The sequence below is a fragment of the Rhyacophila brunnea genome, unplaced genomic scaffold (assembly GCF_057557595.1).
Source record: "Rhyacophila brunnea isolate RB1 unplaced genomic scaffold, BYU_Rbru_1.0 scaffold_12, whole genome shotgun sequence".
NCBI lineage: Eukaryota > Metazoa > Arthropoda > Insecta > Trichoptera > Rhyacophilidae > Rhyacophila > Rhyacophila brunnea.
This window is the reverse complement of record NW_028232774.1, coordinates 6,319,333-6,346,589: the sequence shown is the minus strand read 5'-3', so window position 1 is coordinate 6,346,589 and position 27,257 is coordinate 6,319,333. Positions and strand designations below refer to the sequence as shown.

The window sequence follows — 27,257 nt, the reverse complement described above, 5'->3', positions numbered from 1 at the left end:
ACTTCACTCGAGGCATGGTCTAAAAAGATCGTGGTTAGGCGATGCGAGGATTGTGCAAATGACGCTTGCCGAACGAAATATAATTTGTCATAAAAATCCAACATGCGTCCATTTAATGTTATGTTTATTGTTATATTACTAATAATAATAGTATATTCATTGACATGTTTTCTTTTTAAAGTACATACGTAAAGTTTTTTAGTCATCTTTACACGATTTAAGACTATTTTCATCCGACGCCATGACAAAACAAATCGACGTGCGGACACCTCGACGGTCGGTCTCCGATTGGCGACTAGTGAGAAATTTAGTCGCACCTACTGTTGAATATTATTTTCCGTTTCACTGAAGTACGCTCTTAAACTTTCTCAATGTAGGTGTATAGGTATTTGTAGACGTAATTATGCTCCGTATCAACTGGAAGGATAAAGTTACGAACGTCGAAATATCGGTTATGAAAAAGTCAAAGAAATAATCAAGGAAGACAACACAAGAAAGTTGGTATTTTGATACATCTTATGACTTGAAGATTGTTGGCAAGGGAGGTTCTCCCAGAAGAATATCAGATACCGGTTTGAGATCAACAGTCTATCCCTGGTCAGAGGAGCGACAGACAAGGAAAAGATGGCCAAAATGAAAAGTAAACGAATATAGTAAGTGGTTGGGCCATTTATATTCCCATTCCATTCCCTATCTCATCACCCACCTCCTAATCGCCAGTGTTATTGTCACCAGACAATGTATACGCAATTATGCGTCATGAGAGACCGTTTTGCAAAGAGACATTCAATTGCATCTCGACAGCGGACGCGTGCGGGCTTCTAATAGCTTTCCGTCGCTTAAGTGATTGGGAATGGGACGATTTGGCACCGCAAACTGGCCTCCGCCGATTGGCCTCCGGTAATTGGCCGCCGGTACAATCGGACGCCGGCCCAATTGGACGCCGACCCAATTCGACGCCGACCCAACTGGCCTCCGGGAGATTGGACGCCGCACAGTTGAATTAAATGCGCAAAGGAATAGACGTACGTTACGATTTGTTGGAGTAAATAAGCAAGTCAGTTTAATATGCTTCTATCTTCTCAGTAGGTGTACCTTATACATTTCGTGCTTGACACATTTTTAATATAGATTGAGAAAAATTATTATGCCTGATGATGTTTATTAAAAGAAAATAATTCTTCCCTCGCTAAAACTTAAAGATGTGCATAATCAATTAATTTATTGTCTATCCATGGGTACTTATTTATATTTACAACAAATATTTAAAATAATGTTAGATGTTAGAATGAAAATTACATTATATTTCAGCGTTTTATCGACTTAATATTATAATAAAGCTTAAATATGTATATTATTATGCATAAATGCGTATTTTAAGATAGTATGAAATTACAAACAAAATATTAAGTAAGTTATCTGCTAAGTATAAATGTTTCAGTAGTTTGATTGATAAACTACTTAGGTACTGGGTGCCGGACGAAATCCCAAAGGCCAAAATCCCGAATGCTGAAATCCCGAATGGCCGAAATCCCGAAAAATGAAAAAATACAAACATCAATAATTGCGCAATTTTTGCAAGAGAGACAAAAACCCATTTTTTGTGGAAATATAAAAAATGTAAAATACAAACATCAATAATTGCGCAATCGTGAGCGCAATTTTTGTAAGAGAGACAAATCCCATTTTTCCGAAAAATGGGTTTTTCTGATTGCGCAATTTTTTTCAGGAGAGACCATTTTGTAGAACGAATGGATTTTGTGCATCTTACAAAAGTTGCGCAATTCACGATTGCGCAATTATTGATGTTTGTATTTTACATTTTTTTTATATTTCCACAAAAAATGGGTTTTTGTGTCTCTTGCAAAAATTGCGCAATTATTGATGTTTGTATTTTTTTTATTTTTCGGGATTTCGGCCTTCGGGATTCCGGCCATTCGGGATTTCAGCGTTCGGGATTTCGATATTCGGGATTTCGGCTTTCGGGATTTAGGCTTTCGGGATTTCGGCCTTCGAGGTTTCGTCCGGCACCCAGTACCTAAGTAGTTTATCAATCAAACTACTAAAACATTTATACTTAGCAGATAACTTACTTAATATTTTGTTTGTAATTTCATACTATCTTAAAATACGCATTTATGCATAATAATATACATGTTTAAGCTTTATTATAATATTAAGTCGATAAAACGCTGAAATATAATGTAATTTTCATTCTAACATCTAACATTATTTTTAATATTTGTTGTAAATATAAATAAGTACCCATGTATAGACAATAAATTAATTGATTATGCACATCTTTAAGTTTTAGCGAGGGAAGAATTATTTTCTTTTAATAAACATCATAAGGCATAATAATTTTTCTCAATCTATATTAAAAATGTGTCAAGCGCGAAATGTATAAGGTACGACTACTGAGAAGATAGAAGCATATTAAACTGACTTGCTTATTTACTCCAACAAATCGTAACGTACGTCTATTCCTTTGCGCATTTAATTCAACTGTGCGGCGTCCAATCTCCCGGAGGCCAGTTGGGTCGGCGTCGAATTGGGTCGGCGTCCAATTGGGCCGGCGTCCGATTGTACCGGCGGCCAATTACCGGAGGCCAATCGGCGGAGGCCAGTTCGCGGTGCCAAATCGTCCTAGACCCTAAGTGATTGACTCAATAGATACAGACTCATTCATAAACTATCATCATCATTCATACACCCTAACATATAATCCATAAAACTGTGTCACAAAGTGCGGGAGTGGACAAACCGGGTGGCCCAAAACAACGATACCACCCGAGTAACAGTTGAAACCAGACCACGGAGCCATCAAACATCATCATAAAGGTCAGTGTCTGGCATTCTGTTCCATCGCCCCCGACCCTAGCTCCGACCTCCCCATCTTCCACAAAATAATTACAGTCCACTTAAAAAGCTCAACCAGTAAGTTAGTCTGCCTGTTTTCAGTATTTTTTGCACCTCACTTTTTACTACAAAAGTATTGTCTGATTGAAGACAGTTCTGATACTGAAACTGATTTGACACCAAAACGGAGTAACTCGGTACCCACTACTTTGGATATTTGAAAGACATCATAGAATGACACCTGCCCACGCAGCATGACCGCGATATAATTTTGTTGTAACCAACCGGGATGTAAACGTGCATTATGGTTCCCTTATTGACTCTTTCCAACACTCCGTCATGCTCTGGAGAATATGACGGTTTTTTCAAAGCCTGCTCGTGAACAATACATTATTTTTAGATTAAATTAAACATTTTATCTACACTTCATACAAGTACTTACATATAATTTTGAAATGCCTCAGAAACCTCTCTCCATATCTTTTACTTTTCGGGTGAATTGATTGATTAAAAAAACCGGCTCTATAACGATTCGGCGTAGGGACAACTGGGCGCCAAGCAATCGAATGAAATTCGAAAATAATTAGACGTTCGTGAATTATTATAGGTAATTAAAAATATATATTTAATATTATTATTTATATTAATACTTTGTGAGAATTTAAATATGCACACGTAAATAATGATGTAGGTTGTACTTAATTGTGTATATATTTAAGTTCCAACGAGAGGAGAGTTATTTTATTTTTATATAAACCTCAGGCATGATAATTCTCAATCCGCAATAAAAAAAAACTTTTATTAAGAGAAAAATGAATTAACACTATTAAGTAGAAGAAACCGATTAAAATTCCTTGTCTACTTTATGTATAAAATCATAACGGACGTCTATTTATTTCATTCGACAGTGCGGCGTCTAATTGTCCTGGCGCCCAGTTGTCCCATTCCAAAAAAAACTGTATTTTCGAGGTATCGTTCACTCTTACTCATCCCGATGTAAGGGATTTTAAGATAGGTAGCAACGGTGGAACATTATTAACAAATCTATACCTTGGATAAAACTGTGCATAAAATTAACTAGTACATATTTCGTAATTCCGTTACTACCTAATACCTACATGCCTAATACCTACATACATAATACCTACTACAATATCTCATACCAGTGGCGCACCCAGGGGGGGAGCCAAAGGGCCCTGGCACCCCCCAAAAATGAAAATTATCAGAATGATTTTAAACATTGAAATTGAAAGCCAATAAACTATAACCTTTGGGCTTAGACAAATAAAAACACGGCATAAAAAATGATTAGTAATAATTCTCCAGCACCCTTTTTAGAAAAAATTCTTAGATGTTAATTTCTAACACAACAATTTCGAAATACTAATGTCAGGTTTATTTAGAAACCCAATCCCTAATGGAACTGTCAAAAAATTCTCAGTGTCCACCCGAATTCCGGAGTGGTGTAGGTTATGGCTCGGGAGGGCTGACAGGGATCTAGCCTTGGGGGCCTGGACTGTGGGGGGCTCGGCGTGTCGGGTTGACCAAATAAATGAGATAAACACACATCATAAATTAGCTTTAATAATAAAAAAGTCGCCTGCGAACATTTTCAATTACTTATATAATTGTGCAATATATTTTTTGATTATTATGTGTCGATACTCAACAGCTCCATTATTAAAGTAGATGTATTGATCGCCAATAATTCACTGTATAAGTACCCTTAATTTGAACTAAAACACAATTTGAAAAACGTTAATGTAGTGTTTCACACTGCCTTTAATCTTAGCGGTAGGTAGGGGGTCGCCAAATATCCTAGCCTGAGGGACCATGGTATAGGTACACCGAGTGCAATAGACAAAATACCGATAAACGAGAAATTAGGATGTGAAGAAGAAAAAGAGCCTATGGGACTAATTTACATTCTCCTCCTTGGGCCCTCCCCAATATTAAATCCTGGGTGCGCCACTGCCTCATACCTACATACATACTCAATGTTGTCCCTAGGCAAAGTGCCGCCCTCAGACATAGGTTAGAATGCCGTCCTATTTAGTCTCATATTGTATGAACTACAAAACATACATTAAAAAAACTAAGATGTCGGTACTTTCTAACGAAGTGAAAGCATCGTCCGCTTCCTGAAAAACCTGCTTTAAAAACTTGTAATGATCGTATTCGTCCTTTCATCTGATGCCCCTAAATGACTATCAGCAACGATAATAAACAAAAGATGGCAGAAAAAATATAGGTTGGCATTTACAAAAAACTATAAACATAAAATATTGTTTTATTTATCTCACGGGCCGTCACTGAGTGTGGAGTACATTTTTTGAGAGCAGGTGATAAATAATAATATAAGCCCGATGAGTAAAGTTCAGAGTTGTTTATTCTTATGGCCACTTAGTGACTTCCGATTTCTTTATAATTGGATGTGCATTATGATTTCTTTTCGCGTGTTCATAACAATCATAACATTTCGATAGTATCGTGCACGAAAGAAAGATTTATTTAGTAGTAGGGTTGTGCAGAAAATACTTACCTAACTACTTAACTGGATTGAAATGAGGATTTATTTCTCTCTGGATTCAGAATAATTTCTGTGTTCAGCCGCATATTATTAAAAAAGCGTCAGTCTCCTGAGTGCCTCTTCAATTTCAGCAGTTGTCGGATGGTCTCCGCAGAATCCCGATGCAGCAATAATTTCGAAGGCGGTGATCTCCGATGGAATGTCTAAGGGATGCAAGAGGTGAGCGATTCAGGACATCACTGAAATATTGGCGTCATAGCTCCTGAACTTTTGCAGGTTCATTGACAGTCCATCAGAGTTGCGTAAGGAAGTGAGAAGTAATGGGTGTAAGAAGTAAATAAATTTTATTGATTCATTTGAGCCCAAGGTTATTTGCATGTTTTTTTTTTTTTTTTAGAATTATTAATAACCATGTCCTTGCTTTTTCGTACAAGGTGGTTTGTTAGTAATTTTGAACAATCACAAATACCCAGGCTTTGAGAAAAACACATAAATGTTTTTGTCATGACCGGGAATCGAACCCAGGAACTCTCGAGTGGAAGGCGAGCGCCTTACCAACTGCACCACGAGAGCCGCCGTTATTTGCATGTTAGATTATAACAGTGGTGGCCAAACCGTGGCGGATTGGATGATTACAAGTGGCGCATCTACGTACTTATTCTTTTGAAGTAGGCGCCATAACTGAATCCATCTTCATATTTTTAACACCTGAGTGCTCTCAGTTCAAGTCATACAGCCTTTTTCCAGATCAAAATGGTTCTGACAATAGGTAATTAATTTCTGGTGTCCATTACAAATGTATCAGAGAAACGGTGGACGTCTCCGGTCTAGGGATCACTGTCGTGTCATTGGCGAGGGCGACTCACAACAAGTGCATCATCAAAGTCATGAGCGAGGACGACTCCCGGAGACTGGTAGACGCTGTCAGCGGCTCGGAGGTTCTCACCGCATCGGTCAGCTCACTGAAAAGGCCGAGGGTTATCCTAAAGGGTATTGAGGAAAATTTTGACGGGGAACAATTGATAACTGCACTACGTTATCAAAATGCTTTCATCAGAACGTCCGCGAACGATTCCTTCAGGGTTGTGTTCAAAACAAAAGGTCGCATCCAGGGCAAATCCAATTACATTCTGGAGGTGGAGTTCTCCTTGTATCATCAGATGGTGGAAGTCAGATTTTTTAGCACAGCACGACCTAAACGTATTAAACGAGGGTTCTGTCCCAACGTTTGAAACGATCAGAGGAACTCGTAAGCTGAAAAGCTATATTAATATTACTGCGTGTTCCAACCCTCTGCTCACCAGAGTTGAAAATTGGAGAGTATGTCGTGATGCAGCGTTGGGATCCGACCACAATGCGATTGTTTTTTCATTACAGGCCGCAGATAGCTACGCTGCAAACAAAAGTTCAAATGTTAATCAACAGCGACCAGGTTTGTTTAAGACGTCCAAGGCTAACTGGATAGATTTTGGGCTTGCACTTATTTCCCAGATTCAGGATCGCGGTATCACTGTAGATAGGTTGGATAGCGTCACAGACGCACATGAGCTCGAAGACATTGTCAAAGAATGGTCATTGGCGAACGAGTCGGCATGCGAGAGCACTATGGTGCGCTCTTCGGGCGAAGGATTCCAAAGAAAAAGTAATCCATGGTGAAGTCCAAAACTGGATACACTGAAGACTGCTTTTAGAGTAGCAAGGACAAAATTTCGCAATTCAGGCGTGGTTTGACGGCCGTTCACTCGACAGATTTTTGAAACCGCAAAGAATAAGTATGAAACTGCGATTGCGGAAGCGAAATTAGAAAGCTGGAAGAGCCATTGCTCGGCTCAGGGAAGTATGGTCCAGTCTTCAGAGAATGCTCAAAAGTAAGGCGTTAAAACCGCCTGAAACTCTGACAATCAACGGTCGCATGACCTCTTCGGCTCTCGAATCTGCAGAGGCTCTTCTTGGATATTTTTTTCCAGACGACAATATTGCAAACGAAACGGAGGAACAGACATTGATCCGAAATGCCGCCTCGATTCCTTCAAAGGAAGATGACGACGAGAACTTCACTCTCGAGGAGGTCGAAAGAACAATGAGGCTGTTCAATCCAGCTAAAGCTACGGGACACGACAGCTTCACGGCGGATATCTGTCTCAATTCATTCTTAACTGTTCCTAGCATAGCTGTCGCTCTTTATAATGCTTGTTTGCGAATTGGTCATTTTCCAAAAATCTGGAAGGTAGCTAGAGTGATGGTCATTCCCAAACCGGGAAAGGACTACTACGCTAACGTCTCGTCATATCGGCCCATCGGATTGCTTCCCGTGTTCGGCAAAGTACTCGAAAAATTATTTATTAATCAAGTTTCCTGGAAACTTCAGACTAAACACCTGCTCAGCGAATAGGTACCAGTACGGTTTCACCCCTCAAAAGAGTACTGAAGACGCGCTTCATGCAGCAATTGATAGAATCAGGGGGGCTAACCGCTATGGTCAGCTCGTAGTGGCGGTATCTCTTGATATCAAAAGCGCGTTTGACAACGCATGGTGGCCATATCTTCTTCAACAGTTGAAATCTAAAAATTGTCCCGCTAACATTTTCAGGCTCATCAAAAACTATCTATTCGACCGAGAAGTCTTCGTCGAATATGCTGGAGCATCTGCTACCAAAGAGACATCAAAGGGATGCATACAAGGTTCGTCTTGCAGCCCTGTCCTGTGGAACATAGTTCTCGACGATCTTCTCTCTATGCCATTTCCTGAAGGTGTACACGCACAGGCCTTTGCTGACGATGTATTGCTGATTGTGGAATCCAAAGAACTTGGTTCTCTAGAAACCATGACTAACAGCGTGTTGGAGAGCGTCGAGGTCTGGGGAAGGAAGGTCAAACTGTCTTTCTCCGTGGAGAAAACGAAGGCCTTATTCTTTACTAGGAGGCGCATCTCTCCGCCTTCGCTGGTGATGAATGGGCAACCTCTATCTTTTTCTAGGGATTTTAAACTTTTAGGGGTAGTAATCGATGACCGCACGGCTTCGCTAAATTCAACGCAAGCTCTAGCAGGACTTATGCCTCTAGATTTACGTTTAAAACAAATCGCTCTCACTTACAAAGCTAAGCAGGGCGAAGAGGGCCTCGCAGGTTTTCTGCCTGACGATAGGCTTTACGAAAAACCGGTGGACTATAGAAGGCTGCCACATCCGGCTGGACTATTTTCTGAAGTGGTTCCTTATCCTGCAACGTTGGAAAGCAACGAATGCAATAACATGCCGATTTTCACGGATGGGAGCAAAATTGATGGCGGTACTGGTGCAGGGTTTGTGGCATACATTAATGGCGGTGAGATAGCGGCTCATAAGTACCGCCTTGCCAGCTATTGTACGGTAATGCAGGCCGAACACTATACCATCCAATGCGCTCTGGAGTGGGCAGGCTCAGATCCAATCCAACGAAAGCTCACGGAAAACCATAGTATTTGTATTTATTCGGACTCCAAAAGCTCAATCCAAGCAATTGGAGATCCCCTGTCTACTAATCCGATTGTCTTTTCTATTCACAGCGAGTCCGCAATACTGAGACGGCGCCACCCCGAGGTGCACTTCAAGTGGATAAGGGGACACACCGGGATAGAAGGAAACGAAAGAGCCGACAAATCGGCTCGGCATGGTGCCTCTGAACCCAAGACCGCGATAGCTTATGACAAATTTTCTCTGAGCTACGCAAAAATTACAATTTTAGATATGGTGAAAAACGAATGGAACTCACGATACTTAAACTCATCGACAGGGGAGTTGACCCGAAAGTTATTACCTTCGATTTCAGCAGCACGCGACGTCAGGGTGCATAAGGGGCTGTGTTTTGAGATGACTCAGATTCTTACAGGTTACGGAGTCATGCGAGCATACCTGCACCGGTTTAAAATAAAATCTGATGGTAAGTGTCCATGCGACGACGGAAGTGACCAGGACGTCCTACATTTACTCCTAGATTGTCAAATCTTTAGCAACGAGCGGCACAACCTGAACTTTTTATTACAGATGGCAGATGCGGACATTCGAGACCTTCCGGAGACTATGGCAAACGAGGCCGGGAGAGATGCACTTTTTAATTTCTGTATTGATGTAATAAAAAGAAAACAAATAATAAATGGTGACATGTAATGTGACTGCAATCATATAATATAGGATAATCAGAATATCAGTCCTATGCGACATTTCTTTTACCACGGGAAAAAACTCGACTACAAATCGCAGTCCTATCAGAATCATCACGGCCTTGCGCCACAAAGAATTTTCATAGGCCCTGGCTGAATTCAAATTAGCAATACCCGATGCGGGTAGAAGAATAGTTTTCAATAAGGCATATTCTCTCAGCCGGCACAATTTTCATTTGACTAGCATCAAGTAGAGTAGTTTGCGTGCCAAAGTTCTTAAGAAACTCGATAGTAAATGCGAGATATCCATAAAGGCATATAATAAAATAACCCTGCGAACATTTCACAGAGCTAAGAAAATTTGCAAAAAGTTATATGTCGCTTTGGATCGACATACAGATGTGAACAAGCATTTTCATCCATGAAATTGATTAAAAGCAAAACAAAGTCGCGAATAACTGATTCCAATATGAAGAATTCTCTGCTGCTCTCAGTAACAAATTTAACACCAAACATTGAAAGACTAGCAAAATCCAAACGCTTGTTATATTTAACAGATAAGCAATGGATATAATAAAATAATGATGAGTTAAAATTACAATTAATTGTAAAAAATGAAATGCCAGCTAGTTTATCGATAGAACATGAAATAAATAGTACTTTTTAATCTCAAAGCGTATAGACTCGGCTTTCGGTGAACTTGAGCCTTCCGCAAAGAATGCCTTATCTCGTAGTTAACTTTAATAAAATGTCCATTGTAACCTCGATTGTAATATGAAAATATAATATTTGGGCGCCTTTTAGAAAGTATATATTTTACTAATAGAAATGAACAATGAAATAAAAACACTGCACAGATTTGTTAAAAAAAGTGGTATTTAATTATATAACACAATTAGGTACAATATTTAAATTTTGAAATGGTACAGAAAAATAAAAAAAATAATGCAACGATGAGATATATTCAGTTGGTCGTGTAATAGAGACTAATTGGTTTTAAATTGTACTTAACTTTAATTTAGGTTGAATTCTGCATACTCTCAGCTTGGCTGGAAACTCTGGTTTGCTAACTTGTCCCTGGTCCGAAAGGGATTCATCAAAATGGCGTAGAACTGTTATTTGAAGTTAACCGGGAGACACCCGTCATGTTTCAATACTAATTATGGAGTCCCATGTTTCGTGTGCGGAAATAGTGGTTTGGTCCTGACCCCCTCCATGTAAAGGTTATTGCATCATCCAAAACAAGTGGGAAGATTTCTTTTTGGTTGATTTTTTATAACGGTTATTGTTTAAGCAGGGTCGACACTCATTATCAACAAGGATGTGTAATTATTATTATTATTTGTTAATTAATTAACGGTATTTATTAAAAGTTGCGTTAAAAAAGATGTAGACATGTCACAATGAAATATAACATGACACGCTCAAAAGCTCTCAGTGCTCCATCCCGCTCAGAGCTACCTCTCATTACATCCAATAACTGTGGTCCAGAATTATCTTCACCAAACGTGACTCCGGCAGCTATAGCACCATCAGTGGGGTCCACGGCAGCGATCACCCTCTCGTCCAAGAGATCATTTCTGACTATTGTAGATTGGTGCTCCAATAAACGTGTTTTTTGAACTGGCATAAATTAATTGCGTGATTTGAGTTATTTCCTTTTCCTCTCCTAAGCGAAGCAGATCCTACCCCATTCCCTATTTTCCAACCCCAACCGTGAACGTAAGAAGGTAGAAAAGGTGCTTGAGTTGTATGGCGCATCTGAACTCGTCTGTGAAAAAATGTGCGCATGGTATGCAAAAGGTTGGCACCCCTGGATTACAATGTTATTTTTACATCGGGACTTGATGACTGAGGATTGTGGCATGGATGATTTGGTTGTCGAATAGCTGTCTCGACGGTTTGACACCTGGCAATATACGACACGCAAGGCCTGTGTCAGTGGAAGTCTTGTGGCACTCCTGAGTTCGTGCACCCATCATCATGTTTAAAAGACAAGAGAGCGCGGACAACACAAGCAGACATTAACGCCACTAATTATTATGACTGTTACACCCCACGTATTTGATAACCACTTGTAGATGCGACAGGTTGCAGTAACTCATAGATGAGCACCCATGGGTAAAGTTGTAGGCTAGGAGTTCACTATTAAACTCAAAGTGTGGAGTGTCTGGGTACTGGGAATGCTTCCGCATAAAAACAGGGTGGGGGGGTGTTGAAGGAACAAGCTATATCAGTAGCATCAGACAGCTTTTGTTACCTACGCCCTCCCTCACTGGCCCGCTTGGTTTGCTCAAACGTTAATAATTCTTTTTTTTCCATCTCGATTGCAATTTTTTTTAATGATTTTGGCAGGTTCTAGACCACATATTGTGTGAAATTGCATATAGGAAATGTACGTATCATTTGTTAGTGATTAGGCCGATTGTAGTGGCCCTCATTCCTTTTTTCCCACCTCCCTCGAATCCTTATTTACTAATGTCTCAAGACCACTAGTCACGGCTCGTGATTAACCGTAATGAAAGTTAAGTCAGTTACTTCAAGACAACCGTCGCGTGAGAGTTAGTTCAAGACAACGAGCGGGTGCGTGTTGTCGCACCGCGTTAACTACCGAGTGACTCAAATCATATATGTTTGACCTTTGTTGCGCTAAATCTGTTACGGTTTGAGGGAAGTCTATATCATCCGTTTACCAATGCGTCAACACCGAACTGGCCCCAGCGCGCGCCAGCCCCCTCAACATAAAGGTCGGTGTCTAGCATCCTGTGTAAACGCCCCCCTAGATCCGTAATCCACCATCACCCTCAGATTACAGTAGACTGCTAAAAGCGCCACCAGTTAGATTTGAACCAAATGTGTGAATGATGACAGATTTTGAATTTGGATGCATCATATATTTATGATCCGTCGAGAGAAGTCATAGTTTTTGTTGATACTTTTGTGCTATATAAAAAAAACTACTAAACTTTTAGGTCAGGAATACAAATAAAACAAGACAATTTTTTAAAATTTATATAAAGTAATATTACCTACAAATTAAATAATTATATACAATAAGTCTTAATGATATATTATACAAAAATATACAAATTTGCACTGCGCTGTGATAACTACTTTAAAATTCCTGACAGTGCAGAATCAATTTTGATTAAAGTAGAGCTTGTGATTTCTCGCGGTTCGAGAATTGTCAAGATCAAGAATATTATTTGTTTACTCGACAATTCTTGATACCATTCAGAATCAAAGAAGCCTTTTTTTTTACTGAGAAATCATATTTTCTTGAGAAATTCCATTCAGTTTTTATTAAATTCTGGTTGCGGTTGGCAGCTTACTGACCATTTCTCGAGAATCTCCTTGATTTCTCAAGAAATGACAAAACTCAAAATATCGGAAAATCTATTTCTTCAGATTTGAAATTGGCCTTTTCTGATTTAAGATCTCAATCACCTCTAGCGAAAGTATGATATTGGTAGAAGCTACAAAGTTAATTAAGGAAAGTTTTTGGTACAATAATAATAAACAAATTATCAAAATAGGTATTTTGTGTAATAATTTTGCTTGAAAATAAGACTAAAAAAAAAACATTTGTTTTCTATGTAGGTTATACATAGGTGAAACTGAATGGAAAAGAAGAAAAAGATTTTATATACAAAACATGTGATATTATATTGTATGGATTATTTTTGCAGAAATTTAGTATCTTTACAATAAATTCAAGAAACCTCTTCAAATAAATAATATTATAACATGTGGAGCTGGAGGATTGGTTAATATTTGGTGTAGTTGAAATAGGATAACAGTGTTAGATTTATAAAATAATGGCTGATAAGCCAATCGATAAGACAATCTTTGGCTAATCTTATAAATAAAAATTGCATACACATCTATTACTTATCCAGACTCTTACAAGATAAATGTTTTGACTTCATTCATTATGCAATGACTTACTACAAACTCGTGCATAATAAAAATCGCGCACCTGTCTTTCAGAGAACTTATATTAAAGTCAAAAGTTTATGAAATAGTATAGGGAAATAATTAATTATGTTTAACGATATCTGGATAGAGTCAAATCGTTGAAAATTAGAGAAAATCTACACAGTATCACTGATTTCCAATTTTCCGAAATATTTCAAGACCATTGGAAAAATACGCGCAATTCATTTTGATATAATAGCGCCTGTACTGCCGTACTAAGCACAGAGGCCGTATCTGCATTTTAGGCAAGTGGGAGATCTGAGCTTTCATATTATTTTACTTTTCCTGCTAATACTGGGGAACTTTTTATTTATTTTATTTGCCTATAATAGTTAATTTTGGTTTAAGATTTGTTTACATACCTTGAAAATTTGATTGATTTTATTATTATCATTATTATTATGTATTGATATTAGCCATATATATGTCAGATACGGCTAATATGCCTTAGTAAATGAGAGTTACAACCAAATCGCTTAGTATTTATCGAGTTTATTTCTCAAACTCCGTAGATACGGCTATTAAAACCCTTGATTTCTCCGTAACTATAGCAGTTACGGCTTGGATTTATTCACTGATCTTATACAAAAACTCTGCAGAATCCAAATATCTAAAAACATGAAAATACCTAAATACGTCAGTTACGGCCTCTGTGCTTAGTACGGCAGTGTACACGTGCATGGATTTATTGGCAGCAATAGTGCATATTTTAAACTATCGTCACATTAACTGTTTTCACGTAAAAGTGCTGACTGTTTCTTCAATTCATTCTTTACGAGTAAGCGAGACGCGATGTTGTCATTTTATGGTACTATTTGACAGGTAGTGAAAATTCGTTTGTAGTTCGTTTTTTTGCCGGCAGGTTCGCCACTACCGTTCTACTGCGCAGGCGTGGATCGAAAAAATCATGTCGCATGAAAATTCAGAAGTTTCCAAGCTTTTCTGATTCATGCATGCAATCTTGCCAATTGCAGGATAATACATGTTTACCCATACATTTTCTTGTTATAGCCGCAATAATACTTACTGTCAACACACAAAAGTAAATTCATGCACGTGTAAACGGGGTATAAGTACAAAATAGGAGTTGCATGAACATCATGAAACATTCAAAATGTTATTTATGTGAAAATAACTGAAAAATAATATGTAGAGGGAAAAAAAGCAACTCTTTCAAGGTTTTCTAAGATATGTTTATCTAGTTTTAATTCGAAACGGATTCTTGCGGAACTAGGAAGCATGTGTTTCTAACTAAGTTAATACAATATGTAGATATTTCTACAATAATTAAATAGCTGCTTTCATTATGTAATGAAAAGTTAATATTTATTGTAGTACAAAAATAGAATTAGACTAATAATTTTCATATCAAGAATACTTTTGACTCTATCGAAAAACATTTGGGTGGACAATAATTGAAAATTGTGTAGACAGTCAGTCAAAATATATTATGGTGCATGTCGCGGACTATCACGTGACGTCACAGTATGCTGCCGCTACAGGAAAACAGTGTGTAATGTCATTTTTCTTGGTGTTTAAAATGTTATCAGACTGATGCTCCCATCCTGTAGCACATTTTGAACTTTTAAACGAACATTGTCAGTTAGCAAAATCTGCCGAAATCACCAGAACAACAATGAGGTCACCTCACGTTGAACTGCACTGCGTCGACACCTGCATGACTCAATGAACGTTTTTATCATCTTCTACATGCCTAAATGTTTTTAGCAGTTGGCACTATGTATTTTCTATAAGAGTGTTGTCTATTATCTATGGTATGCAGGTTGGGTGGGTTCTGTTCAAAATATTATCTATGGATGTCATGTCGCAAGTAATTTTAACGTACGCACACGTAGAAACTGTTAAAATTAATTGGAATTAGCATGAATAATTAATAATAATTCAAATTACTAATACATTATTACAGTTGGCACTCTTCATCAGTGAATTTACAGAGACAGTGATCGTTCAAAATATTCTGCAAAATGACGAAACCATAGACTAAATTTGTCGCCGCGATAGCGTGACAGTAAGCGACATGCACCTCAATTTGATCCCAACTTTAGGGACTTTTGATATTAGCATGTAGAACATTCGGGGGTTTGCCCTTGTGTAATGCATTTTCGGATACGGTAATACAGATTGAATGGTAATTGTAAGACAGTAAACATTAAATACAGTCAAACATGGTTATTACAATCACGGAAATAGCGAGATCTCTTCGTAATGAGGAAACATTGGTTGACATTTTAGTTTATGATTTTCTCCATACATTTATTCACTTTTGTAACGAGCTACTTCTCGGGTATACCGAGCAAAACTGTTAATGTGTCGATCGTTTAAAATCAACATTTTTTTTCCACCCTAAGCAATAAAATGCGACCGGGCAGTTAACTAGACCGATGCCGCCGGGATCGGATTACGTTTATGACACTAGTTAAGTGTCTAAGTATCTAATTGGTGTTTTCGCCGACAACATTGAAAAAGTATCCACGCATATGGTTGAAATTGCATGTAAAAAATCCAAGCTTTGTGAAGCCAGTAGTTACCTACCATCGCCGGCGACAACAAACAACTTCTTTTTTAGTTTATGAATGCCATGCTTGTTTCGGGGATTTTTACGATGGTTTTCAGATTTTTTATGTTCTATGCTTAAATAGGCGAAAAATGTTATATAACGATATTATGACTAATGCTTATAACGAGCAAATTCAGTCGGTCCCATCTTCCTTGTAATAACCAAGTTTGACTGTATGTCCAAACAGCACATAATTGTGCGTAGTAAAGGCATTACGAGGCTTATAAAAGGTAAGCTACAGTATTCTATAGTGAAATGAGCTGCACAATCACAACAATAATTCAGTTATTCTTGTGAAATTGATAGTCTATTTCTTGGCACGGCTCCGCTTCTTTTTGTGAACAATGGGAGATGAAGCGGCGTCATCTGGTCACTGCACTCCGCCCATCGGGGCCAGCTGCATTAATTTGGGAAAGTCTGCTGCGCTCACTTCTTGGAAGGTGCACTGGAAGAATTCAAATACACAATAATTGTCGGGAATTTCAGATAATTCATCAATGTGATTGGTTGGACCATTTATATTCGCACTCCATCCTTGTTTCCCTGAAAAAAACCTGAATCCAGTGTTATTGCCACAAGACCAAGTGACCGACAGTTACGGGTCACTAATCGATGGTAATTGCGAAGGACATTCAGTCAACTCAAGGATACGATCTAGTGCGTATTGCCTCGCTGCGTTAACTATCGAGTGATTCAAAACATTCTGTTAGACCGTCGTTGCACTAAGTCTGTTACGGCTTGAGTGAACGTCGCATCCTTATCAATCATACAACTCATCATTATTCATCCACCCTCACATATCATCCATAAAACTGTGTACTAGTGTACTAAGAAGCCGCGCACCGGGTGACCCAAAACAAACAATACCACACTAGTGGTCCGGCATTCTGTTAGATCGTCCCACCCCTAGATCCGGACTCCACATCATCCTTCAAATTATACAGTCCACTGCGAAAAGCGCCACCAGTGATCATTCAGGTTTTACAACAGGTGTACCAAACGAAATTAGAAAAATTGATGAGGGTTTGTGGCTCTAATCTATAAAATGAAAGCAGTAACCGTATATTTCTTTATTTTGCATAGATAACATTACATATTGATATGGATGCAAAATTTTACATATTATTTATGAGTCTGATTAACTAAAATAAATATTTGAAGAATCTGACAATATTATTTTGGTAAATAAAACCAAGAATTTTTATTTGGGTTTTAATATACGTTTGTTAATATTATCAAAACTTCCATTCTATGGAGGTCAATATGTTCTGCTTGATAGCAAAAAATTGTGTAAGTAACCTATTTTAACACTAATTTATTTAACATACATAATTTTGAAAACACTTTTGAGAAGATATAAATAGAAAAAATGTTTTTTTGAAAAAAATATGACACCTAACAAGATTGAACCTGTGTCTCACGGGATTCGGGCCCACGCACATCGTCCTGCATTTTTATTGACATCAAATTATCAATGTTTATTGTTCGATTAATCTATATAGCCAAACAGAGCTAGTTAAGTCATTGTTAAAAATCTTTCAGTTAATAAATAACTTTCGTTATGTTCTATTCACTGATGAACCGCCGTGACTAGGCAAACTATGTCTAATGATAATGTTAAAAAAAATGATTTGCTCTCACCCCGGCTAGATTGTTATCCGGGTCTTCTTCATTTTTGGCTCTGAAATTAAAAACAGATTATAATAACGCATACAAAATGGAATGGGAATTAAGTCGGTAGCACATTGAAAAGAAACTATGTATTACGAGGCTAAATATATTCCATTCTTAATCTATACTTACTGGGATTTATTGGGATTATCATCAGGATTTGAATGGAATCTGCCTCCTTCTCCGCGTACCCTGTTCATTGCGTGTCGGTGCCGAGATTCATGAAGGTATTTCTGGAATAATATTACAATCAAAATGTTTTTATAAAATGTGAAACCCATAACAGTAATGCAATTTGAAAATATGAATGTTTAACCCTTTGAACCCTAAATGTCGGTAAACTGACCTAATATGGGAGAGATGTGTACACCCTGTCATTACCCATAGGCCTATGTAGAGCCTATTATCTACTATATACTATTATCACTCTAACTTGTTGTGTCTGCCTTGTGTGACATCGTTCCCGGGGAGAGGTTTAGTGTCGTAAGAGCGGAAATCATTGACTCGATCTGCATTAACGGCTTGAAATGAGATTTTACATGACTGCGCTGTAAAATTGTTTGCTTTGGATGCATGTCTGTTGGTTTTACGGTCTGAAAAAATTGCGCTTGCATTTACTGTCAATCCTCATCGTCTAGTGCGTAAAGCGCTGGTCTTTCATTCGGAGGCTACGAACTCAATTCCCGGTGAGAACATGATATATTTATATATTTTCTCCAAGTCTGGGTGTGTGTGATTGTTTCACTTCTATTAGTAACCATACTAATATTTCATTACACTACTCGCGAGTGGAGAACTACAAGGTTCCAAGTGTTTGTCCTTGGAGAAACAAAAGTAACAACGAGGCAGCTTAGAATACTACTTCATTGTTGGGTTTGTTTTTTCAAGGACGAACACTTAGAACCTTGTAGTATTAGGCTCGCATACTGTCATTGGGCGTCATGTCCTGTTGTAGTATTAAAAATAATATAACATATTATGTAAAAATATACAGTACACTCTCAGTAATCCGCCGCTCGATTATCCGACAACTACTATAATCCGCCGTTATTTTTACTAGTTGAAAGCACAAAATCAAGCCCTATAATTCGCCGGTATTCGTTTGTTAAATTCAGTAGTCCGCCGCGTACAAGTATATAACGCAGATGAGACGGGTTTGTTTTGGAAACTTCTCCTTCGTAAAACGTACATTCATGGCAAAGAAAGTAATGTACCAGGGAGGAAAGTGTCCAAGGACCGCGCATCACAATTATGCCGTGATCCAATGCAACCGGGACACACAAACTGAAGCTTTTGGTGATAGGGAAAGACAGGAATCCTAAGCCATTCAAGAATATCTGCCTCACTGAACAACTGGTTGTGTCAAGTGATTTACTGTTTAATATTTAGTTGATAAACTTAGTTTATAAATATGTATAATTTAGTAAATACTTGATTTTGATTATAAATAAAACCGTAATTTGCTAGTACAAATTTATAAGACTAATTATTATAAGAAAATTTTTATGAAATACCTGTTTTAATTTTTACCATAATTTGTATGTATGCACTATAATCCGCCACTTTCACTAATTGGACACTTGTCTGGTTTTTGGGGTGGCGGATTACTGAGTACTGTATATCAATATTAACACTAATTAAAAAAAATAACATAGGATCCTAGTAATTAAACCTGTCGTCTGCATGTGGAAGTAGTTAAATACATACTTACCATCTACTCAGTGTCAGGAGCGGAATTAGTGAATAAATAGTTCCATGACTCACCGGTCTTTCTTTAGGAATCCTTCCTAAATCGACCAGCCTGGCTCTGGCCTGCCGCCTTCTGAGGATGCGTCTGTACTGGCGGGCGTTGACATAGAGCAAAGGTTCTTCATCCTGCGGTTCGCAAGTTCCCGCCACAGTGGTGCCTCCAGCCCCCGTACCCACAATACTGCCGACTGTGGGTGAAGCGGTTCCAGTCGTGCCTACGTTACCCCCTACCATCTAAAATCAAATAAATCATAACAGGCAAATTATTACAATGACAAAATTAATGGTGATTTCTTTCAAGTGCTGATAATCGCTAATAATTTTAAAGATCAGGATGTCTCCAGTTGCGTTATAGAAAATCAGACAATGATGTTCAAGCAGTTAAATAACAATTTTCATCGCTTCATTCTTCGAGAGATTCTTCATTGTATATTTCTTAAAATAAAATACATATTACAAATAAAAATTATATGAAAGCTATTCCCAAATCCAAGGAATTTGAAATCAACAGATCAAGAGTGACCCGAGACTGGAAACCATAGTATGAATGTCTGTGATGTTATAATTGTCCCAAAAATGAGAATGAATATAACAAAACAATCACAAACACCCAGTCTTTGAGAAAATATAAATATATTGTATCTTCACCGGGATCAAACCCGGAGCTCCCGGATGAAAGGCCAGCGCCTTACGCACTGCACCACGGGGGCCGGTAATATTTGTTCATAACTCACCATGACAATATTTCCGTTACTAAGCATAGGCTGATGCGTCTGGTGAGGAATTGTAGTCGTTTGGGATCCCGCCAGCTGCACAAGAGACCCGTTCATGTTGATTACTGCAAAATGAAAATTAATTTATTGGGTGAAACACCTTCAATTCACGAGAAACAATGCAATGAAATCCAAATATCGAGCCCGTTTAGTAGAAGATAAAGAGCTATGAGTAGTACTCTCCACAATGACACCGAGATATTATAATCGTTGCGCTAATAAACAAACACATCCATCATATTAAAAACCAATTAATCTAAATATATAATATTATATACATACCATGTAATAGAATGTTGGTATTATTCTGTTAACTATTTTTAAACTTATTTTTTGTATTGATACATTTTTTTAAATATAAAATGGGTGTGTATTATTCTTTTAAATAAAGGGCGGGGGGGGAGGCGCCAAAATATTTTTTTTTTAAAGAGGGGCGTAGTAACATAAAGTTTGGAGATCACTGGTTTATAGTATGTAAAGTCGAACAATTACTAACCTGTCGGATGATGCAGTAGTGTAGTGGCGCCCTCCACTTGCACGGGCTGATAGAGATAGGTCTGTCCGTCGGCCCCGTGAATCAGTTGCGCTTGTTGACCGACCACCGCCACCTGAGTACCCCCTCCGCCTGACCCTGAAATGATTAAGTATTTTACTACTTGTATGGTGTGATTCCAGTAATATTATATCTATTATATCACACATACATTACAAATTATTCTTTCCTACTGATAAAAAGCGCGACCTTATACCCCGTTTACACGTGAATGGACGATTTACTGCCGACAGTATGTGTTATTGCTGCCATAACAAGAAAATGCACTTATAAACATGTATTATCGTGCAAGTTGCATGCATGGTAAAAAAAAATTTCGGAAGCTTCTGAATTTTTACGCAATAATTGGTACTTGCATGGTGGGTGCGCAAGCGCAGTAGAGTGGCGAACCTGCCGGAAGAAATACGAACTACACCCAAGGCCTGAACAAAAACGATGCATGAGTGTGAGTGAGAAAGTATTCGGCACCCTTATAATCTCTGCGACACGCGCTAGAGTAAAATAAAAGGTCTACATATTTTTGAGTCAGTTTCCAAAAGTATCGCTGGCAAATCGTTTCACGTAGCATCGATAATCTGCGAGTTCGTGTTGCTAAATTTGCTATTTTTTGTGTTAAACATAAAGTCAGTGGTATATATTTTTAGTTAATTAAGTAGGAAAGGTGGTTCTGCGTGTTGTATTAAAAATGGTAGCCGTACTGATAAGCAAGAAGATGGTATTACGTTTCATAGGTAAGTTGATACATGTTCGTGACAATTTATTTGTATATTATTATTTATTTTAATATCAGTGACCTAGTGTTTCTTTAAAATAACTTAAATTATGGATATCTTTACCTAATGGTTGCATTTTGACCGCTTAAAAATACTATATAACGTAAAAAAATAGAAAATTATATTTTAATTCTGAGCGTTTAGTGCGAGCACTTTGGGCGAGCACTAGCGAAATGGTCTATGGTCTCGAACATTTGTAGGCGAATGCGTTCGCTCGCCCACAAACCAAACTTACGGCACGTAGCTTCATTTAGCAATGCAACGGGTGGCGTCTAGATGTATCTATAGTCTATGACTACACCGCACAGAATATTTTGACGTCTGTCGATTACCTACCAACTTGTCCGAATCTGTCAAATAGCACCATACGATGACAACATAGCGTCTCGCTTATGCTTAAAGAATGAGATTGGAAAGACAGTCAGAACTTTTACGTGTAAACAGTTATCATCGCGATAGTCTAAAATACACACTATTGGTGCAAGTAAATCCAGGCGCTATTATGCTTGCCCTATTCTCTGATTCTGGAAGGTGATAGTTTAAGTCACTAAATACAAAATATCTTTGCAAGTAATTAATTACGTCCGACACCTTGTAAACTGGAAACTGGCACGACTTGTATTTGCTGCAGAGATTGGCCGTTGGGTGAAGTCATCTGAAAAATAAACAGGATTGTTGAAATAGGGAAATGTATTTCCTTTTTTTTTTCCTTTTATTTTGTTAACTGTCAATTCATGGTGGAACTGCATTGTATTGTTGTTTTTATTTAATAAAACGCACAATAAAATGTATTTCCAACGAAATATGTAGCGTTATATTTGTAATTTGCTTTAAGAAGTATAGGTTCACCGCGTTGTTTAGTCACGTGCCACTCGACTGGGAGAGCTTGAAGTGATATATTGAAACTGAAGGACTCTTTTTACAAAACAAAATCGAAATACATGAGTGACAATTATTGTAACACCTTGGCCAATCACTGTTTTTCTGAATAAACAATGTTAGGTAGGCACTTATTTGCAAGAATTGTTAAAAAATCAATTTCATTTACAGTACTTTCAGTAATCCGCCGCTCAATTATCCGACAACTACTATAATCCGCCGTTATTTTTACTTGTTGAAAGCACAAAATCAAGCTCTATAATTCGCCGGTATTCGATATGTACCAGGGAGTAAAGTACCCACGGACCGCATCACAATTATAGCGTCCTCCAATGCAACCGAGACACACAAAATGAAGCTTTTGGTCATAGGGAAAGCCAGAAATCCCAAGTTATTCAAGAATATCTGCCTCACTGAACAACTGGTTGTGTCAAGTGACTGTGTAATATTCAGTTAAAAAACTTAGTTGATAAATATGTATAATTTAGTAAATACCTACTTGATTTTGATTATAAATATAACTGTAATTTGTTGGTACACATTTCTCAAAAAAAAACTATTTTTACAAAATACCCACTTCAATTATTATTACCATGTTTTGTAATATGTATCCACATCCACTATAATTCGCTGCTTTCACTAATTGGACACTTGTCTGGTTTTTGGGGTGGCGGATTATCGAGAGAGTACTGTATTTACAAGATTTGTTAAAAAATCGATTTCATTTACTAACAAAAATTATTAAATGTTTTTTGTAAAATATGGACATTTATGAGATTGAAAACAAGGTTTTAAAGATGCAAGAAATGAAAAATTACTGAGTATATTGGACATTTTTTTATTATAAAGTAAATAAAATCTGACAAACATACAACTACCTGGATTGCTTGTCCTCCCACCTAACAGCAAGCAGCGTAAAACATAAATTTGTCAACAATCATTAATTTTATAATACAGTCGAACTTGGTTATTATGAGGAAGATGGGACCGACTGAATTTGCTCGTTATAAGCGTTATTTGTTATATCAGAGAATAGGTATTTTTAAATGAGCGGTCACATAACACAAAAAGTCACAATTTAAACAAAAATACACAATTAGAATTTTTCCCCGAAACAAGCATGGTATTTATAAGCTACAAAAGAAGTTGTTTATTATAATGCAATTTCATAATCTCAATAAAGTTAATTATGCATTATGTATGTCGAATCAACAGCCTACCTCCACCTTTCGCCACTGATATGCAAACTATATACCCAAAAATTCACATGAAGATGACCATTTTTAATATTTTGGTGGAGTTTTTGAAAAGAGTTACTTGATTGATTACTTGCACTACCATAATCAATTAAAACATGAATTTAACGTGAGGTGGCGTTTGTCCAACTTTGATAACCAAGTAGGATCTGGCAGTGATTTTATTTAAGAAAGTTTATTTATTATCAATATGTTAGGGAGTATGCGGTGTTTCCCCGACCTGTATGGTCTGTGCACCGGAAGGCACTGCATGTACCATGATCTGTTGTCCGTTAGATCCCTGGATCATGTGAGTGGGCTGGTTCATCTGCAGCACTTGCAGCTGCTGCCCGTTGATCACCACCTGCTGACCCTCTCCCGTCTGCCCCATCACTGTGTGTTCCATCGTTCACCCTGATTAACTTATTACAGCTTCTGAAAGAGAGAATTTCATTATTTCTATTACATCGATACTCGTAGTCACACCAGAAGGGCAATTTTCTATCTGGTGTATAATCTAGTGAAAGATCTTTGGCCCAATAGGCGAGGATAACATCAAAAGTTGTCACTATAATCACTATAATATATACATAATCATGAGAAGAGCCGGTTTGAAGCAGCCAAGATTCACCCCGGGCCGTAGTGCCAAATAAGAACAGGATGCACTAGATGTCTTGTGATGATGTGTAACACGTATCACACTGTCTTTTAGTGGGGAAAAATGATAGATGTGCTTTATTGCGTGATTCATGCATTTATAATATAATATGTCTATTGCGTCGATGACATTGAGTTACTTTACAAGCTACAAGCCAGCGAATTTACAATCTGCTTGTAAACTCGCCCAGTGTCATCATCAAACTAGCCAACAAGCCAATTGTAAACAATCTACCGAGAAAAGTTGAAAGCCGGGCTTCTTTACTCGCTACTCGCGTGGCGTGTGGGCGATCTGCGTCTGCGCAGTAGTGCGATAGTGGCGAGCCTGCCGGTAAAAAAACGAACTACTTAATACGTTCTGTCAAATAGTACCAAAAATGACGGTTTCAACTCGCTAGCTTGTCGGCATCTGAGCGAGTGGCAAGTTTTGTGTCATCATCATAATCGCACTAGCTGACTCGCCCGCTTTTAAATTCGCCGACTAGCAGCTTGTAAAGTAGCTCAATATCATAGACGCTTTAGGCAATGATGAGGTAATATAACCCTGTCTACATTCAGATATTTTTTCATTCGATAGATGAACGCATCATAGTGCATGCGTAGCCCTGCGCATTGTGCCTCAAACCAATTTCAAAATGTCTGTTTTCCATGATGAAAGTGCTACCTAGATTTCGGTTCAAGGTCACAGTATGATGCCAACCGAATGATTCTGCGAATAAAATAGTATATGTAGATGAATAATGGTATATTATACTATAATTTTACGCCCCATAAGTCAAAAATACTATAACTTTGAAGGATTCAAAACATTCAATGTTCTGCGTACTGTAGTTTTTTCATCTTTGTATTAAAATCACTATTATAAAAATATGACAACACTGTTTCCCGTGAAAAATTGAAAACTATTTGACGTACAGGTGTGGACAGTTGGCGGGACACGTACCACGCTTTCAACCTAAAGCATGCGCCAAACTACTCATGTGTTAAAACCAAAATTAAAAAGTTGAAGTGGATTGGAAGATGAAGTGAATAATGGAGACATAGCTTATTATGTCCCGTCATTAACCTATAAAATTCAAGCAATAATACTATGAAATAATAAAGTAAAAAATCGTTATTTTGGAAATTGTACTTCTTTCATGTAACAATACCTACAATTATGGGTTTTCCTTTGTGTAGAATTCAGATAAGAACAAATTACCTAGCAAAGATGAATTCTGGTTTTTAAATTACAAGAATAGGTAGGTAGCGCAAATATAAAGTTATAGGTATTACCAGTAATGTTGGGTAAATGAAACATACAATTTAAATACCATTTAATGTCGTGATCAGCTATATTTTTTGCCCCTGAAAGTTGACTGTGATAAGGGGTTTTCGTAAGTTCTCCTGTCTAATTATATAAAAAATAAAACAAGTCTACCTTTATCTTTTATTATATTTTGATAATATTCTGCTAAAATATGTAGCTATCGGGTAGGATGTATTTAAAAAACAATCATTGTACACCTACTCATCATTGACAGCCCACATTCAAAAAGGCATTCCGATTGCCGAAGCGCGATAATTGCCAATTTCAAATAATGATAATCTGACACAAGGCCAGAATTTGATTTGACGTATGCGAAACACGAACAATATACAAAATGGCTTCTACTCTTTCACAGGGAATGAAAGGACATTTTAGGGTTTTAAGTATATCCATTAATTTCATGGTGTAACATTTAGCAGATGTTAATATTTTCGATAATTTGTATTGTTTTTGTAATAGAAAGAATGGACTTACATTGGATATTTTTCTTTATAGAATTTTCAATGATTGGTCGGCGACTCACAGACCAATGGTCGCTGGATATGAATGTAGTGCGCGCAGAAGATTGGGTCTTGTTGCTACCACTCCCTGTACAGTTACTAACAACGTACAAGGCATAGAATTAAATAATATTTTATATTGAACATAATTTTAATATTATTATTAAAAGAGTATTATTAGCCAACTTATTGAAATAATTTAATCAGATAAATTTATTAATATAGGTAGGTGCCTAATTTATTATCACCATTGAACTACAAACAGTTTTCACAGACATTTTATTACGACTTTATGCACGGTATGGGGTAAACGAGGTTCATACAGGCCAGGGAATATAAATAACGGGTGTGATTGTAAATAGCATAGAGGTATTAAATAGATAGAGTGGCAAATTATTTGCTTCTCATACAACTGAATGAAGCAGGCCAACAATTAATAGCCGACAACTTACGAGAAAGAGCGACGCTATAAATAAAATTCAGGGCATCACGGAGGATTTACTTTGGTCATTATAATGTACTCATATTATAATATAATGTTAACGTGGAAATTTTTCCGCAACTTGATTACCAGCCCGCCTCACCATACTTTCATATAACCTGCCGCCCCTAGGTAAATAGATACGATTCGAGTGCGGAGAAATGTGGAATAAACTTAAACATATACCTACTAATAAAAAATATTATGTTATTTTCAATAAGTGCAATCATTATAATATGCCCATTGATAATATTTGAGAACATTCAGCGACCTTTGTTTTTCTTGCGTTTAACCACTCATTACGTTATAAATCAAAACACCTCCAAGGTCTAATATGGCGACTGGCTTTCGCATTTTTATCTTTTAATCTATTCTGTGGGCATATCATACATAGAACATGAATCATTATATTTTGTATGTGGTTATAGTCGCAAAATTGTAGACGTAAAATAATAGGTTATTAAATAAAAAGTTTTTCTTCATTTCATGCGTTTTTAAGTGGCCTAACCATCTGCTTATATTTTCAAAGAGAAATTTTCTATTTGAAAATATAAGCAGTTGATGTTAGGCCACTTAAAAACGCATGAAACGAAG

The 27,257-nt window shown here is 37.4% G+C and overlaps 1 protein-coding gene across 8 annotated transcripts; it reads right to left on the bottom strand.

Annotated features, from left to right (window-relative positions):
• Nucleotides 1-15,226: 15,226 nt before the first annotated feature.
• On the bottom strand, nt 15,227-26,237 carry Nf-YA (nuclear factor Y-box A). Of its 8 annotated transcripts, none has more exons than XM_085960693.1 (9): nt 25,884-26,237; nt 23,958-24,151; nt 22,194-22,257; nt 20,773-20,907; nt 20,238-20,341; nt 19,519-19,737; nt 17,887-17,987; nt 17,725-17,764; nt 15,227-16,528 (listed from the first exon to the last, which is right to left on the bottom strand). In XM_085960693.1, exons 2-9 carry the CDS (start codon nt 24,120-24,122, stop codon nt 16,454-16,456), a joined length of 903 nt encoding a protein of 300 aa, XP_085816819.1. In that variant the 5' UTR covers nt 24,123-24,151; nt 25,884-26,237; the 3' UTR covers nt 15,227-16,453. The 8 variants fall into 8 exon arrangements, with proteins under 8 accessions (XP_085816819.1, XP_085816816.1, XP_085816821.1 ...); XM_085960690.1 differs by having other exon boundaries at nt 26,157-26,237; XM_085960695.1 differs by having other exon boundaries at nt 23,994-24,151; nt 26,157-26,237.
• Between the last annotated feature and the right edge of the window lie 1,020 nt (nt 26,238-27,257).